The 18,540-nt window shown below is 37.9% G+C and overlaps 1 protein-coding gene across 1 annotated transcript in view; it reads left to right on the plus strand.

Moving 5' to 3' along the window:
• Nucleotides 1–18,290, plus strand: part of LOC133663870 (phosphatidylinositol transfer protein alpha isoform-like) — a 21,387-nt gene extending 3,097 nt beyond the window's left edge. Inside the window, exons 2-4 of the mRNA XM_062068584.1 lie at nucleotides 2,137–2,167; nucleotides 14,203–14,348; nucleotides 18,161–18,290. Of these exons, the coding sequence (XP_061924568.1) occupies nucleotides 2,137–2,167; nucleotides 14,203–14,348; nucleotides 18,161–18,266 (283 nt within the window). The 3' untranslated portion in view covers nucleotides 18,267–18,290. The remainder of the gene's footprint in view (nucleotides 1–2,136; nucleotides 2,168–14,202; nucleotides 14,349–18,160) is intronic.
• The last annotated feature ends 250 nt before the right edge of the window (nucleotides 18,291–18,540 follow it).

Genomic DNA, 18,540 nt, shown 5'->3' on the forward strand with positions numbered 1-18,540 from the left:
TTCCTCTTCTTGAGGTCCCGCTAAGGGTGGGAATTTCTTTTTGCTGATTCCACATCAGTAGATAAATGTCTTCAAATGACATGGAAGCAGGATCGTGATTACTGCAACTTTCATACAAATAAGAATGAGCTTGTATCTTTTAAGGACTCACTAGATGTCAGTTGTTGTATTTTGAAATGTTGTCTGAAATCACTGCAGCGCTCTGCTGTGACGACACCGAGTTGTCAACGTTTCTGTTTATTCTTACTGGTGTCTGCATTTTTCCTTAGAGAAAATGGGTCATAGGTTACATTTCTTCTTGGTTTTAAGTTCCGGTACAATTTCCCCATGTTTTAGCTTCCATACGGCCAATTTTGGTATCAAGTAAACACCGGGCCAGTATTGCCACTTTTTACTTGAAATGTTAAGATCCTAGATTGGTTTTACCTTTATTTAAAGTAAAACACAGGACAGTGACAATTAGCAAAAAACAAAAACTGCCGTCCACATATAATTTGCTTAACAATACACAAAGCTAAGATGTTGTTTTTGTTTGGGTAGCTTAGCATATATTGCACTACATTGGTTTGATTTTAGCATATTTAATCATTTCCTCAAGGATGCCACAGGTTTTTTTGTGATAGTTTGCCCTAAAATACCTGAATGTGCGACAACTTTTTCAGAAAGTTGCAGCAAAAGCTGCAATGTGTTTATTCTTGTTTTTTTTTTAATTATATTGAATAATCTTGTGATTTTATGAATTTGCTATCAATGTTCTCTCTTACTTAAACCTAAAAAAAGCACAGGATTGCAACAAAATTAATAATCATATACTATATTGATGTTTTCCTCGTTTTATACAACACAGACTTAAAAGTAGACACTAGATGGCAGTATAGCACATACTCAGAGGTCAGTGCCAAATTACTGTACTGTTTTAAATAATTATAGCTAATATTAGTAATGAATAATGATAATTACGGAAAGAAACACCACCCAAAGCTTCTTTATTGTCTGCTGTCTACTCTGTCGTCCACACGTAGACATTTTCTGTGTACGTTTTATGCTTGAAAAGCGTTGTCCATTCTAAACATTCTTTTATGTTCCAACACATTCACCCCCGCACGGTGAACAGTTAAGACCGATCAATCGTGGTAATGTTTGTTGGTAAATGAGACATAATGAGAGATTATCTTTACATGTCAACATATCATGTAAATGCTGCCTCTTTGTTAGGTCAGCATTGCTATTGAAAATATGTTATTAAATGCCTTAGCCTGGATTTAAATGAATATATACATTCATGTAAACTAGGAAGTAAATGTTACATACTACATTACCCAGAATGCTTAGCGCAATAGAAGGAAGTAGGTCTGAATGACAGTAGGACAACAGTTGTGCCGTTTGAGCATTAAAGAGTTGATATATTGTTACACACTGCTGTTTCTGCTACGTCTACACAAGAAACCAACATAAGTTTGGATTAGACCGTTAACTTGCACATTTGAGTGCCGCTTACAGACTAATTCCATTGGTGAAAATGACACTGATTGACCAAAATCTGTGAGAAACTTTGCCTTGGACAAAGTTGCGAGGCTGCGTATAATTCACAGGGATTGGTTAAAATTTGCGTGAATTGGCGCTATTGCGTTGTTGTTTAATGAACAAAATGTATCAATGTTGCCCAACATTTCTTAATTTGTCTGGATACAACCCTCAGTGGTAGAAGTCTGGACACTCCTTTGAAAGGAAATTTCTAAAGAATAACACCGTGGTCTAATGTTGGTCTGTCAAAATGAAATATGTGGGGTTACAACATTTGGATTTTTTGTTGTTGTTTTTTTTGGGAGAAAAGGCTGTTGTGTTGTAATTGTCGCTCCTAAAAGCAAGACTGACACAAAATATGAAAAAAGAATGGTTTATTCCTTAGAATACGTCAAGTAAAAATATAAAAATACACTTTTGAAAATTGACATTGACCATGGAAGTTTTAGATTCTTTGCACCATTTCATTTAAGACATTGTCTCCTTAGTAATGCCATTTATTTAATTATTTCGTGTTCTCAAAATGTTTTTTATATTTTGTTAGGTGTGTCTGAATTTCTGACCTGTCTTCACGTGTCTTGTAACACCTCTTTGTTTTTGTTTCTCTCCCAGCCGAATCGTCCTGCCTGTTTCAGTAGAAGAGGTAAGGACTTGTCTACGCACTTACTTCGTCAACAAGTAGTCATTTGGACATTGTGACGCTCATTAGCTCCATTGTTATTGAAGCTAGTGCTTTTCTTTGCACTAAATGGATCTATTCAGGGCCGAAGGCAGCAAGTGTTGACTTTAAGGTTTTGTTTTGGGCGTGTAAGTTTTAAGGTGTGCACAAGGACAAGGTGTTGTTACAGTTGGTCTTTTTATAATTAATGACAATTTGGGGACAGGTTGGGCCTAGAGAACATGGAGATTGCACGCAATGTTTGCAGATGTTTCCAGAACACAGAGCAAAAGATGTTGTCTCAGGCAGACGATAAATGTGATGTGACTGCTCTAGTTGAGTTTGGGCAAATCTAAATAACTGACTGAGCTCAAGGAAATCACTTCTGATCCTGTATTGACCATGTTTGTTAATTATTGTTGTTAAATTGATTTACCGGTACAGTCCCTCCGAAACTGACTCTGCAAACACTGGCATTAGAACCACATTAGCTACAAATAAGTGAGATGAGACATCCTTCTAGTCTACGTTAACATTGCAGGCCAACGTGGCTCAAATCAGATTTTTTTTAACATCTGAACTTTTCCAGCTGACTGTTTACACTGCAAATAAAATTATGCTATATTTTTCAACTCGCATGTAAGCAAATGCGCCACAGCGTCAGTTCCGGTCTTTCAACAATCGCTATATCTTCGGAATCAAAATATATATTCATATATTACATGTAGCCTATTATTTGCGCACTATTGACAAGTGATTCACCGAAAATTCATTCGTCTCAAATAGACTTTGCTCACAGAAACCGGATGTTGTTATTAAATATCCATTTCCACTGGCAACTGCGTCTTTCCCGCGCACACAAATGACGTAGCTAGCCAAAAGCTGACGAAAATGTCACATTGAGGTCGCATTGCGTTTAGACTAAAGTCACAATTAAAAAGATCAGATTCCAACCTCCTGATGTGGCCTGAATCGGATGCCAAAAGATCAGATTTGAAGCACTTTGGAGCGTTCAGACTGGCAAAAAAAATCTGATCTGTGTCACTTGAGGGCAAAAAAAATCAGATTTGGTGTGCAGTGTAAATGGGGCCTTAGTCATGGGCAAACTATGGCCCTCGGATCCACCCAACTTTTCAAAATTAATTTAATTAAAATCCTTCAACACCGAAGCTCGGACACGATATGCAATCCCATTTTTGAACTACTCGAAGGCTATGTTTACACTGCAGGTCAATTCCACTTTTATTGCCTATATGTGACATACTGTATAGCAGTAAAATTCAAATTTTCAAGTGCCACCCAGGCCATTTTTGTATGTGGATATACATCTGATATGAATAGCATTCATCTGACCCATATGTCAACAAAAAGCAATAAGTATCATAATTCTTCGCTAAAATAGATGGTCGCGACAGCAAATTGTAAATGAATGAGCAGAAAACAGGTGAAAAGAAGATGTTTTAGAACTCACGTCATTGGCCCCGTTTACACAACGCACCAAGTCAGATTTTTTTTTACCCTCAAGTGACACAGATCGGATATTTTTTGCTAGTTTAAAGGCTACAAAGCGCTTCAAATCTGGTCTTTTCGCATCAGATTTGGGCCATATCAGGAGTTAGTACAAACCTGATTAGAATCTGATCTTTTCAAATGTGAATTCAATCTAAACGAAAATGCGAACTGAATGTGACTTAATTGCGACTCTTATGTCATCTTTGGAGGGCAGTACGGCGATACAGGGGTTAGTGCATATGTGCCTCACAATAAGAAGGTCCTGGGTTCGATCCCCGGGTTCTGGGTCTTTCTGTGGGGAGTTTGCATGTTCTTTCCGTGACTATGTGGGTTCCCTCCGGGTACTCCGGCTTCCTCCCACCTTTAAAGACATGCACCAGGGGATAGGTTGATTGGCAACACTAAATTGGCCCGAGTGTGTGAATGTGAGTGTGAATGTTGTCTGTCTATCTGTATTGGCCCTGCGATGAGTTGGTGACTTGTCCAGGGTGTACCCACGTTCCACCCAAATTCAGCTGGGATAGGCTCTAGTCACCCCCACGACTCAGAGAAGGACATGCGGTAGAAAATGGATGGATGGTGGATGGACGTCATTCTTGTGCGCGAGGAAAGACGGAGTCCCAGTATTTTTTCGGCGGCCGGATTTTCGGTACATCACTAGTCAATACTGCGCAAATAATAGGCTATTATAAAGTAACCTGACTCACGATGTTTTGTACATTGCGGAAGTTGTTTACGTAGGCGAGATGACAAAAAAAACTAACTTAGATCCATGCTAATGCATGTGTTTCCTCCACTTAACTGCCACACACATTTTATAACCTTCCCAAATATATTACACTATACAGTACTATTTACCCATTCATACATTATATTCCTCAAATGTCTTAAAAAAAACCCCAACAACTTATTTTTAAGGTGTGGCGACTTACTGTATTTCATTTTGTAGTAGTAGTAGTGACTTATTTGTTCATTTACAGAATCCTGTCAAATTCCTTTGTTTTAACTTTATCGAACTGCGCATGCAAGCGACGTGGCGGCCACATTGAGGCCAGATTGAGACCTGTGCGCGTTTATACTTGAGTCTGATGAAGATCACATGTTGCTTGTAATCTAAACAGTCAGATGGAAAAAATCGGATTTCAAAAAATTCTGGTGTAAATGTGTAAATGTAGTCAATGTCCCAGGAACTTGTTTCTTGTTGCCGATGTCAAAGAAGATGTCCCACAAGCTGCAAAACTGCCGTGTTCCTTCTTGATCTTCTACGCCAAATAATTTGGTTGACAAAATGTTGAAGAAAATTCTTGAAATTGCCACCAATACCCCAGGACTGAGACCTACTAATATTGGATACATGTTGTAAACAATGCATCACTTGTGACGTACACAGTCGTACACATTAAACATACCGTAATTTCTGGACTATAAGCCGCACCTGACTATAAGCCGCACCAGCTAAATTTAGGGGAAAATACAGATTGCTCCATATATAAGCCGCACCCGACTATAAGCCGCAGGGTTTTGATGTGTAATTACTTTAGTATATAGGGGTTCCTGCTACCACGGAGGGGATTGTCGGGACAGAGATGACTGTTTGGGGAACGCAAAGCGTCCCATTTATTAACAATAAATCTTTCAATCATTTAATCAAACTTTCAAATCTTTGACATGGCGAACAGCATTCGTGCAAAGTACAAATAATACAACGGTGCAAAGTAATACAAAGTGCTCGCCTATACGTTATAAAAATAACCAGCCTACCGGTATATGAAAAGTCAGTCTTTAATCATTGTGTCATCGTCTTCCTCCTGCGTACTAAAACCACCGAAATCCTCTTTGTCGGTGTCGGAGAAGAACAGGCCGTAAATAAGCCGCACCCTTATATAAGCCGCAGGGACCAGAACGGGGGGAAAAAGTAGCGGCTTATAGTCCGGAAATTACGGTACTTAGAAGTAGGGATGATGTTTGATAAGAAATTATCGAGTTCGAGCCCATTATCGAATCCGCTTATCAAACCGATTCCTTATCGATTCTCTTATCGAATCCAGATAGGTTGTTGTATATGGAAAAAAACTCATTATTTGGTTTAACAAAAGCTCACTTTTATTTTATAAGAAAAAAATAAAATAAAATAAAGAAATTAATAAATATTGACTGTTACCCCCCTAAAAAAAGAAAATAAATAAATATTGACTGTTGTTACCCAAAGTATATTAATTGGGATTTTTCAGAAAAACAAATATATACAGTAACACAAAAACAAAATGTCTCTGTGATCACTATAGGTGTATAAATAATAACATAGTGTTAAATAAAATCAGTCCCTTGGGCACAAAACTGAAAATAATACAGCTCTCCAAAAAGTGCACTTCTCCTGCTATTGGAACATACTAACTACACACACAGGCAGACAGCTAACAAACAATCCAAAACGTCTAATACAGTTCCAAAGCAGATTAATCAATTTAGGCTCTTTATTGTTGTTGATCTTGCTTTAAGGCTGAAACAACGCGTCGACGTAGTCGACGTCATCGGTTACGTAAATACGTCGACGCCGTTTTTGTGCGTCGACGCGTCGCATGTTTACGTCACACTACCGTCATGGCGAAGCGCAAAGCAGACGATCAAAGCAGACGATGCGAGCGAGGGGGGAAAAGCATGCCAAAAGTGGTCAAAATTGTGGGAGTATTTCAATAAACGGCCTAATAATGTTGTTGTATGCACACTGTGTCGAGCGGAAATGGCCTATCATAGCAGCACAACGGCTATGAACGAACATTTGAAAAGAAAACCATCAACTAGTCAATCGTCCGCGCGAGCATACGTTGTCATCATTACAAAAAAACATGAATGTGTCATTTGTATCTGCTAGGGGTGTAACGGTACGTGTTTTGTATTGAACCGTTTCGGTACGGGGCTTTCGGTTCGGTACGGGGGTGTACCGAACGAGTTTCTAAGCTAAAGCTAACTTTAGCTGCTAAAGTCTTAAAAAGCTGCTTCGCTCCTCTGCCTCTGTCTCAGCACGCAGCATTGTCCCACCCACACAACCATCTGATTGGTACACACGCAGCATTGTCCCACCCACACAACCATCTGATTGGTACACACGAAGCATTATCAGCCAATCAGCAGTGTGTATTCAGAGCGCATGTAGTCAGCGCTTCAGCGTGGAGCAGATAGGTGTTTAGCAGGTGAGCATCAGGCAGCGGACTCTCCCCAAATGATAATAAACACCTCCCAGTCAACTACTAGTAACATCACTATGAGCCCGTTGACATTCTAGAAATATAAACTGCAGCTCAGCTCACTCGCAGTCCTGGCTTGAGGTGAAGGCTAATTACCTCTCAGTTCCAGCCACATCGACCCCTTCTGAGCGCCTATTTTCAGCTGCTGGGAATATTGTAAACAAGAAAAGAAGCAGAGCATGTACACATGCTAACCTTTCTTCATTACAACTGTTAGTCACTCACTGGAATGAGTATAATTGGTTATTGTGTACTGTGTTGGACTGGATGTTTATTTTGCACATTTTAAAAGCAATACTTAATGTTTACAGTGCTCCAGAATATTTAGATTGGCACTTTTTTGTATTGGATGTTTATCTTTATTTTTGCACATTTTAGCAAATAAGCAATACTTTCACTTTTGTTGAAATGTTTACACTGTTGTTACAGAATATTTCATTTTGCACTTTTTTGTATTGGATGTTTATCTTTATTTTTGCACATTTTAAAGCAAAATAAGCAATACTTTTACTTTTGAAATGCTTATACTATTGCAGAATATTAAGATTTGCACTGGATGTTGACTTTTATATTTGCACATTAAAAAGCAAATAAGCTACTTTTAATTTTGTTAAATGTTAAAAGTTTTAAATGTTTACATTGTTACAGAATATTTAGTCATGTTGTTGTCAATGTTGACTGAGTGGCCATACTTCTTTTTTTTGTAAATAAAAGCCATGCCTTTTGAAAAAACGGGCCTACATTTATTTTTTCATCTTCAGTTTGAATAAAAAAAATAATCGGTAAAAGGAAAAATAATCTATAGATTAATCGAAAAAAATAATATATAGATTAACCGATTAATCGAAAAAATAATCTATAGATTAATCGATAGAAAAATAATCGTTAGCTGCAGCCTTATCTTGCTTTGTCTTTTCCTATCTTTACTTTTGTCTTGCACTGGACTGTTATTTAAAAAAACCTCAACTGAAATACATTTTAGAATTCACTGTGGCCTGGCGAGTCAAAATGTTTGCTTACCACTGCTCATACACCAGATTTGTTCATATAAATTAGAACTTCCACCTAAATGAACACCTAAGTCAATCTCACTGTACAAAGAACATATAAAGGACATAGTGCGCATCCTGCCCTAACATACCTGTATTCTTTCAAGTTTGGCCTGTTTTTTGTTTGCAGTTGCTCGTTCACTTGAGTCCCTGAAATATCACAAAGACTTGTATCACGTCCTTTTAGTCCTAAAAGGAAACACACCAGTTATACACGGCGAGTCACATTCCGATGTCCCAGCTCACAGTTGCATGGATAGTTCTCCTAAATTCAAGTTTGTTTGAGATAAAGACAAAATTTCCCAGTTGTTCTCACCAACTTGTCATTACATTTTCCACATACTCAATGTAACACATGCCAGCTCATGTTAATCAAAATGTATAGCTTCTGGGTTGTAACTTAGGCAATTAGGTTTCTAAAGGATTGTGTAGGTCTGACCAAGTGTATCTATTTCTGCAACATTTCATCCAGACTTGCTGAGTGTTAGAACTTCAGGGGTAGCAGAGGAAGAGCTGTGGATCGTCGAAAGCAACACTTACTTGACATTGGTAAATTTTTAAAGGAGAACTACACTTTTTGGGAATTTTGCCTATCGTTCACAATCCTTATGATAGACATTTTGCATTTAAATTTGTAATAATTGGCACGTTCTAGGTGGCCAGCAATGCAGCTAATGGGATCAATCTCTAAATAACTTTGAAAATACATCTAAAAATCAGATAAGCCAGCTTCTACGTCAGCATGAAACGCGTTTCAGTTTGTAATGCACAACACAATGCGATAGAACAGACCTGGGCATTCTGCGGCCCGCGGGCCGCATCCGGCCCTTTGTGCGTCCCTGTCCGGCCCGCGTGAGCCCAATTATAAATTACAAAATAAATTTTAAAAAGTATCTATGTCGAGTGTGCAATACAACGGCGCTGCTTTTGTTTTCAAAATCGTTATTTGTATTACTTCCGTGTGAACGTATGCGTGTGCGTAATTGTGAGTGAATGTGAACAGCTGCAATCATTAATTACAAAATATAGTTGAAAAAACATCTGTCGTGCGCGCAATACAACTGTGCTGCTTTTATTTTGAAAAGTATTATTTATGGGCGTGTGTCCGTGTGTAACCTGCGAGTGAAGGTGCACATGCAGCGACAAGTGATGCACAGTTTACACCCGAGACGCTAAAAAGAGAAAAGTTGATGAAAAATGGCGTGTTTCCAACAAGACATGGACTGCAAAGCAACGTTCCCTCGAAGGTGCGTGCCTGCGCAATTGCGCACTGCTCAAGCGTCTGCTGCGCGCAGCAAGTATATGCCGCGCACCAAATCAAATCCCATCTGAATTCTAAACAAAATAAACATATTTATTCTATGTAATTTTGCAATGCAACTCTGAGTGACAGTGACAACAAGCGGCCCTAACGGTGTTCGTCAACACCGTTCAATTGAACACCGTTCAATTATTGTAACGTCTATCAAGATGCTTCGAGGACAGGAATTATATCGATCACTTTATTGAGCAAAACTGTTTATATTCGGACATAACCACACCAAAAACATGAGTAAAACACTTCTATCTCGAAAAACTAGTAATTTTCTGCCGTACAAACCAGGCCAAAACCAACTTGTCATCTGTCACCAACACGCATAGCACTAAACCACTGGTGCGTTTATGGCCACACAAAAAGTCGGACAACTCAAACACCACACAAAGTTACACTATGACTCCTCAGTCATACGTGTGCTTATTTTACTGTCATTTATTATTAATGTTAATTTATTTATATTAGTCATGGAATGCTGTTACACACACTATGTTGAAGTATTACTATTATTATTAATTATTATTATTATTATTATTTATCTTACGGTATATATCAAAAAAAATATTGAGCAAAATTTAATTGAAATATTGTCGATGTGGCCCTCCAGCAGTGCTCGGGTTGCTCATGCGGCCCCCGGTAAAAATTAATTGCCCACCCCTGCGATAGAACAATAACCTGACTGAAAAACATGAACAATCATATTACGGTATCTGTAAAGTATTAGCCCACATTTCATGTTTTGTTTGTACACAGCTTGCTTGACAGTGTATTGTACTGTAGTGTAAGGTGATGTGCTCCGTGTACCCTGATCAATAGTAGAGATGTCTGATAATGGCTTTTTTGCCGATATCCGATATTCCGATATTGTCCAACTCTTAATTACCGATTCCGATATTAACCGATACCAATATATACAGTCGTGGAATTAACACATTATTATGCCTAATTTTGTTGTGATGCCCCGCTGGATGCATTAAACAATGTAACAAGGTTTTCCAAAATAAATCAACTGAAGTTATGGAAAAAAATGCCAACATGGCACTGCCATATTTATTATTGAAGTCACAAAGTGCATTATTTTTTTAACATGCGTCAAAACAGCGGCTTGGAATTTGGGACATGCTCTCCCTGATAGAGCATGAGGAGGTTGAGGTGGGCGGGGTTGGGGGGTGAGGGTGGGGTAGCTGGGGGTGTATATTGTAGCGTCCCGTAAGAGTTAGTGCTGCAAGGGGTACTGGGTATTTGTTCTGTTGTGTTTATGTTGTGTTACGGTGCTGATGTTCTCCCGAAATGTGTTTGTCATTCTTGTTTGGTGTGGGTTCACAGTGTGGCGCATATTTGTAACAGTGTTAAAGTTGTTTATACGGCTACCCTCAGTGTGATCTGTATGGCTGTTGACCAAGTATGCATTGCATTCAATTGTGTGTGTGAAAAGCCGTAGGTATTATGTGATTGGGCCGGCACGCAAAGGCAGTGCCTTTAAGGATTATTGCCGCTTTGAACTTCTCCCTACGTCCGTGTACCACTCCGTACAGCGGCGTTTTAAAAAGTCATGAATTTTACTTTTTGAAACCGATACCGATAATTTCCGATATTACATTTTAAAGCATTTATCGGCCGATAATATCGGCAGCCAGATATTATCGGACATCTCTAATCAATAGTATAGTGACTTACTCGATGGACAGTTGTGTGTTTGGTCAAGCTGGCCCGGGGCGTTTCCTGTTGATTTGGGCCCTCAAAAATCCGGCATAACTTGGCTCCAAAGTTCCAGACTTGCAGCGAGACCAAATCGCACCGAACTCACTCTCTGGGCTTCTGTCTGCACCACTGTTTTAACCTCTTCTTCGTGCTGGCTTCTATAAGCTATCTATAAGTTCATCCTCCGTTTGTATACTCAGATTCAAAAAGATAAGGTTGTAAATCCTTATTTGTCCAAAAATAGTTGTCTTTGTTGTCTGTTACCAAGTCTGCCATGATTACAACACACTCGCGTTTTTGTTTGCGGAAGTAAGAACACACAGTAGACGCTGCAAGTCGGATGCGCGCTGCTATGAAAACGGAAATAAATGTGCCAAAGAAAGAAGTCCCGGTACTGATTAAATGAACAAAATATGGTACATTTTGAACATATTGCATATTGATATGAACTTGTCTGTTACTACATTACATATATATATATATATATAAATATATATATATATATATATATATTAGGGCTGCAACAACTAATCGATTAAATCGATTAAAATCGATTATGAAAATAGTTGCCGATTAATTTAGTCATCGATTCGTTGGATCTATGCAATGCGCATGCGCAGAGTTTTTTTAATTTTTATTTAAAAACATTTTTTTTTTTTTTTTTTTTTTTTTAATAAACCTTTATTTATAAAGTGCAACATTTACAAACAGCTGAGAAACAATAATCAAAATAAGTATGGTGCCAGTATGCTGTTTTTTTCCAATAAAATACTGGATAGGATAGAAATGTAGTTCGTCTCTTTTATCCGAGTATTAATCGATCAATCAAAGTAATAATCGACAGATTAATCGATTATCAAATTAATCGTTAGTTGCAGCCCTAATATATATATATATATATATATATATATATATATATATATATATATATATATATATATATATATACTTGCACTGTATGTATACAACTTTGATGAAGTGTTTTGAAATAGTTGTAGAGGGCTTTTAAGGCTACAACAGTGGCTCCCATTAGCCGCATCTTGAAAGTGTTTTTTATCATCTTTAAAATTCCTCCAAAAAAGAAGACGTGTGTGTTCTTGTCTCTCATAATGATTGTGAACGATAGGCAAAAAAAAAAAAAAGTGCAGTTCCGTTTATTTCTAGTAGTTGCCTACGTTTTGATTGAATGACATCCGCTTTCGGGTTACATCATGCACGTTGAGACTTGTGCACACAAACAACACGAGGGATTTGGTTTTGAATCACATAATCTAGGTGTGTTAGTCCAACTTTTCAAAAAGCAAACATGATTAGATTAAGCTGTTTCCATGGGGTGTAGAATGCTTATTTTGAGCCACATTATTATAGTATAAGTTAGTGCATGGAAACGTAGTCAATAAGGAACTGGACGCATACTGAAGATGACATCAATTTGACTACAAGGAACTAAAAGACACAACTCACAAATAGTTAATGCAGTTCAAAGTCCTAAACAATTGACTATAACCACTCTACAATAATAACATACATTACGCCAAATCCAACAATAAAAGACAACACCTTGAACACAAATCATCAATTATAACTTAGTCTATATCCAGAACTTACTCGTGAATTATATAAACTCTCCAGTATTGATGTATTTTTGCTTACTTGTCTTTAATTAATATCCCCACATATTCCAGCTTTAGTATTTTCCATTTCTTATCAACAGTGTATTCCTATTTTATTAATTGTATTGACCTTATTCAGATTTGTAATGTTATTTTAACATCTTTAACAATGCACAAGCTATTTAGTGTCATTTTGTGAACTCATATTTGCTTATTGATAGCTATTTTCTTCAACACATTTCCTTCTTGGAGAAGCAATAAGAGTAAAAAACTTGCTTATTCCTACTGTTTTTCAGATTTTTTAAACTGTGTAAATGTAACTGTGTGATGACTTTAAATGTAACTTGTTAAGCATGTCTGAAGCAAATGAACCATACCTTTGATCAGTAATTCTCAAACTGTGGTATGTGTACCACTATTGGTACGCGGGCTCCATCTAGTGGTGCGCCAAATATTTAATTAATTAATTATATTGTTTTATTTTCCTATATTCAAACACAGTGTTACTCTTCATATTGTCTGTAATGTTACAGTGGCCAACAATATAACATTTTTCTATTTTAATGTTGGTCATTATGGCGGTGCTTGGAGTGCCAGGTGTTTTGTAAGGTGGTACTTGTTAAAAAATAAGTTTATGAACCACGCTGAGGCCTGTCTGACATTTACTGGAAGACTGTTCCAGATTTTAAGTGCATACAACTGAAATGCAGCCTCACCATGTTAAGTTTTGACTGTGGCCCCCACCAGGTGACCACTCCATGAGGTTCTCGGAGCCCAAAATGGTTTATACGCTATCAGTGTGTGAATGTGTGTGTGTGAATGGGTGAATGTGGAAATAGTGTCAAAGCGCTTTGAGTTCCTTAAAAAGGTAGAAAAGCGCTATACAAGTACAACCCATTTATCATTTTTAACATTTATACGGTTCTAACATGTCAGAGATGTACTTTGGCACAAGACCATGAAAATACTTGTGCACAAGCAGAGCTGTTTTAAAATTCAAAGCCAACACCCGGACTGATATACAGTATGGTCATATTTCCTGGTTCTAGTTAGGACTCGAGCAGCAGCATTTTGGATGTACGACAGCTGCTTCACAGCTCATTTAGAGAGGGCAATGAGAAGACCAATGCAGTTAGTCCAGCATGCCGGTGACAAATGCATGGATTAGTCTCTCCAAGTTTGCTTTAGACACTATTCCTTTAACTTTGGCAATGTTTTTTAGGAGGTAAAAACTCCTGTCTATGACTGAGAGACTGACTCAACAGCAAATCTGATAGACGCAGACTAGGTGTGCTTGCCATCAGCTAATCAATTCATTGGTTCTAATCAGTATTTCTGGCCACGTGAAAGACATTTACAAAGAAGCTTTCTATCCTGCTCAGAAATGTACTGTATCTCAAAGAAGAACAACCTCTGCGCCAGATTTACCCACCTGCTGACATTTTAAGTTGATTTTAGGCTCCATGCATGATTTTATTTTTTTCCCCTAAAATGCTTGATAGGATTAAAAATGTAGGAATTTGGAGACAGGTCAATCGCCTTAGCTCTGAAATCATGTGCAAAAAAACTTCTCTTGTCCTTGCAGTACAAAGTGGGCCAACTGTATTCAGTTGCAGAGGCCAGCAAGAGTGAGACTGGTGGAGGAGAGGGCGTTGAAGTGGTGGTCAATGAGCCCTATCAAGAAGGGGAAGAGAAGGGACAGTATACCCACAAAGTCTACTACTTACAGAGGTATGCACTTTGTGACTCCAGGTCCATCCTGCTCTTATCGACAACTTGTCTATGTTGACCAACCCAAGTCTTGTTCCATCCTGTTCTTCTTACTATAACGTGCATACGTCAACATACAAATTGATACCTTAAGGAGTTTTTTCAATGAAGTATTGACATGTGCTCAGCAATGTAACAATTTAAAAATGTTATGTTACCGTTATTGTAACCAAAATTATCACAGTTATCATTATAATCATGTTATTGTTAGATGTGCTCAAAATGTAGTTGTACAAACACTAAAATATTTTACCAAGTTTTATTTAAATAAATAAGTAAATAGACATAATTAGGGATGGGTACTGAATCCGGTACTTTTTTTTGGCACCGAGCGAATGCCGGCAGTCCTCAGAGGCACAGATTCACGTAAAATCCAACGATGCCACATTACGGTACCTGGGTTGCGCGTGACGTCACGCCTGGTTTGTCGACTCAAACTCTTTGCACTTTGGCACTTGGCGATCACTTCAGCAGTACTGAGAGCGGATTCAGCCAAACTGTCTCTAGGTAATGTTGTAATTTCCAATGTTAACAAAGAAATTGACTCAAAAAATGCTCCAACGTAAGTAAAGTAAGGCTACACTTTTCCATAAATGTGTTAGCTTGATGGTAATATACATTGGCTTTGGTATTGACATGCTACTAATTTTACATGGCGATTTCAACACCTCTAGATTTGTTAATGAAATGTACAACTTAAATCCATGTTACAATCATACAGCTTGTGCGTATAAGTACAATACTTACATCTTACTTACAATACACCATAAACTACACACTACTGCCATTTTACGTCTTGGACTTGCAACTGTAATTGCAACATTTTGTCATACATGTAAATGAGACTCTGAAATATTATAATAAGATGTAACAACTGGACAGCAGTTATCCTAATCCGCTCAGTTTTGATTTTATCATCAAAAACAATAAAATTAGTTAAGACACTTTGGTACCGAAAATTGGTACCGTTGATTACCAGGTACCAAGAATCGGTAACGTATCAGTTCAAATGTGAAGGGTACCCATCCCTAAACACAATATACTTTCTTGGCAGAAAAAAACATTAGACTTTACTGCCTTATTAAGAGCCCACATAATGCTATTTGAGTGTTTGAATATGTTAATTTCCTTCCATTTTAATTTGTGAAGATTTTAGAGTGTGTTTAATGATGAAGGCAAAATTATTGCTGTATGTACATTTTATGTGAGAAGGGATTTATGGCTCTTTAAAAGTTGCCAGATCTTAAAGGAGCCCTTCCTTTCAAAGAGTGTGTTCAAAAGACTGGCTAATTTTTATGGTTATGGTTATGATTTATTAGTTTTAGACATGTTTACATTAAAAGGGAACTGCACTTTTTTGGAATTTTGCCAATTGTTCACTATCATTATGAAAGACATGACGACGGATTAATTTTTTTAATACATTCTAAAAAGTAAATAAGTGCGCTCAAAAGTCTGCTTATAATGAAGCCTATGGGAGCCGCTCTATTCTGCCTATAAAAGCCCTAAAAACATCTAAACACCTCAATTAAGGTTTTATCTCATGATGTAAGTATATACGTAATTTGGTACCAGCCACATTTATAATATTTAATATTTACGTATTTTTGCTCATTTTAAGCATATGCGGTGCATTAATTTCAAAAACGGATCACAACGTTTGCTTTTTGCCCCCCAACTACATCACGGATTACTACTCACTGCAGGCTTAATGAGAGCCAACAAACATAATAAAACATCACTTACTGTTCAAGGTCTGCACTGTACAAGGTCTGCTGTCATTGAGATGCAGACTGCGAGGATTTTCATATACCGGTATTCCCATTTAGATGAAGAATGACTCATAATCCTGGTGAAGAAAAGGGGGATGGAACAAAGCGTCTTTTTGTGTCGTTTTCGCCATTACCAGTTCTAAATTGGCTGTTAAAGTGTACCAAATTGTCGGAATACGTCCTCGTCTTTCTACTTTCAGGTGAGATGCATGATTTATGATGTACAATAAAGTTTGATGAGGAAGGAAACGAGGAAGCAGCTGATCAGTCGATCATGTCAACATTGGCACACAGCTCGTGATCACGACGCCGCTATTAATAGTTTATCTGTGTTAGAACTTATAATAAGAATATCACTAATACTTGGTTACTTCGTTTTGGAGTTTTTTTTTATTGGGTTTTAATGGGCGGAATAGAGAACCTCCCATTGGCTCTGCTGTAAGCAGAGTTTCATTTAAGTTTATTTACGAGATAGAATGCATGAAAAAAATACATGCGCTGTCATGTCTTTCTTAATCATTGTAAACGATAGGCAAAATTCCTCAAAAAAGTGCAGATCCCCTTTAAGGAACATAATGTGGTTACATTTGCATATCCATCCATTCATTTTCTACCGCTTGTCCCTCTCGGGGTCGCGGGGGTTTGTTGGAGCCTATCTCAGCTGCATTCGGGCAGAAGGCGGTGTACACCTTGGACAAGTCGCCAGCTCATCGCAGGGTCAACACATTCACACTCACATTCACACACTAGGGCCAATTTAGTGTTGCCAATCAACCTATACCCAGGTGCATGTCTTTGGAGGTGGGAGGAAGCCGGAATACCCGCAGGGAACCCACGCAGTCATATACTTCTTATTTTCCTATCAAGTAATCAATCACTGGTAGCAGTTATAAAATAAGACGTGGATCAGAACAATATAAATGTACACCAATATTGCTCTATTGGTGGGAATTATTCTGAAATATTGCATATAATAACAAATGTATTGTGTTTTTATTGCAAACATTCCATAAGGTGGTGCCATATTCCTGTGTTATGACATTGTGGAGTTTGCATGTCCTCCCCGTGACTGCGTGGGTTCCCTCCAGGTACTCCGGCTTCCTCCCACTTCCAAAGACATGCACCTGGGGATAGGTTGATTGGCAACACTAAATTGGCCCTAGTGTGTGAATGTGAGTGTGAATGTTGTCTGTCTATCTGTGTTGGCCCTGCGATGAGGTGGCGACTTGTCCAGGGTGTACCCCGCCTTCTGCCCGATTGTAGCTGAGATAGGCTCCAGCGCCCCCCGCGACCCCGAAGGGAATAAGCAGTAGAAATGGATGGATGGATGACAGTGACATCACTATTTTGAATTCCACTCATCTAGAAAAATTGTAGCACAACAGAATTTTAAAACAACAGAAAAAATACACTATAAGTAAAAGACAAAAATGTGTTTAAAATGTAAATATAACACGAAAATAAAAATTCGGACATAATAAAAATACACATTCAAAATTGTACTTACCCTACTTGGTGTGTGTACACTTGAACTACTTTACATATCCACATTAAAAAAATGACCCTTAAAAGTGAATTTAAATGCTGCTACGTTAAATTTGAATCTGACTCGTTTTTCTAGTCCAGTCGTCAGTCGGGTTGCACACTAATGCAGCATGGTTAATTGCAGATAATGCATCTGCATGTGCATAAAAACTGCCCCCAAACAAACAGGTCACAATTTTGAATCGGTTTTCAACGTTCACTTAAATTATTTTTTAAGAATATGGATTTGACTGTGGCAACAAGTCAAAAGGGAGTTTATCCCGTGCAGTGTAGTGAAAAAGAGGTCTAAACTAGCACCCCCTTTAGTAGCCAGATCTAATTTCCATACTAAACCGGATTCCAAGCTCAATATTTACAGACCTGAGCATCCTCCACTCGGACTACATGTAGTACTACACATCAACACAAACTGGGTACACAACATATTCCTAATAAAGTGTGTACTTGTTTTTTCAGTAAAGTTCCATCTTTCGTCCGTGCGATTGCTCCAAAGGGTTCTCTTGAGGTTCACGAGAAGGCCTGGAATGCATATCCCTACTGCAAAACCAGTGAGTATCACTGAAGTAATACAATATTACACTTACTAGCTTTGCATTGCATGAATCTCTTTTAATAAATGATGTTGCATTTCTGAAATTGCAATTCATGAAAGAGAATGTAGATCAACTAACTTTCAATCTGTCCTTTTCTTGTGACCCTGCCGCGATGAAGTTCTCACTGTAAGTAATGGTTTCCTTAAATTTGTGTTTTATTAAATGGGTAGACTTGAATATGATGACGATAGTGATGACAAAATGAACCAATGTTGTATTTAATTCAGTCCTTCTGTATCACTA

The sequence above is a fragment of the Entelurus aequoreus genome, linkage group LG13 (assembly GCF_033978785.1).
Source record: "Entelurus aequoreus isolate RoL-2023_Sb linkage group LG13, RoL_Eaeq_v1.1, whole genome shotgun sequence".
Lineage (NCBI taxonomy): Eukaryota > Metazoa > Chordata > Actinopteri > Syngnathiformes > Syngnathidae > Entelurus > Entelurus aequoreus.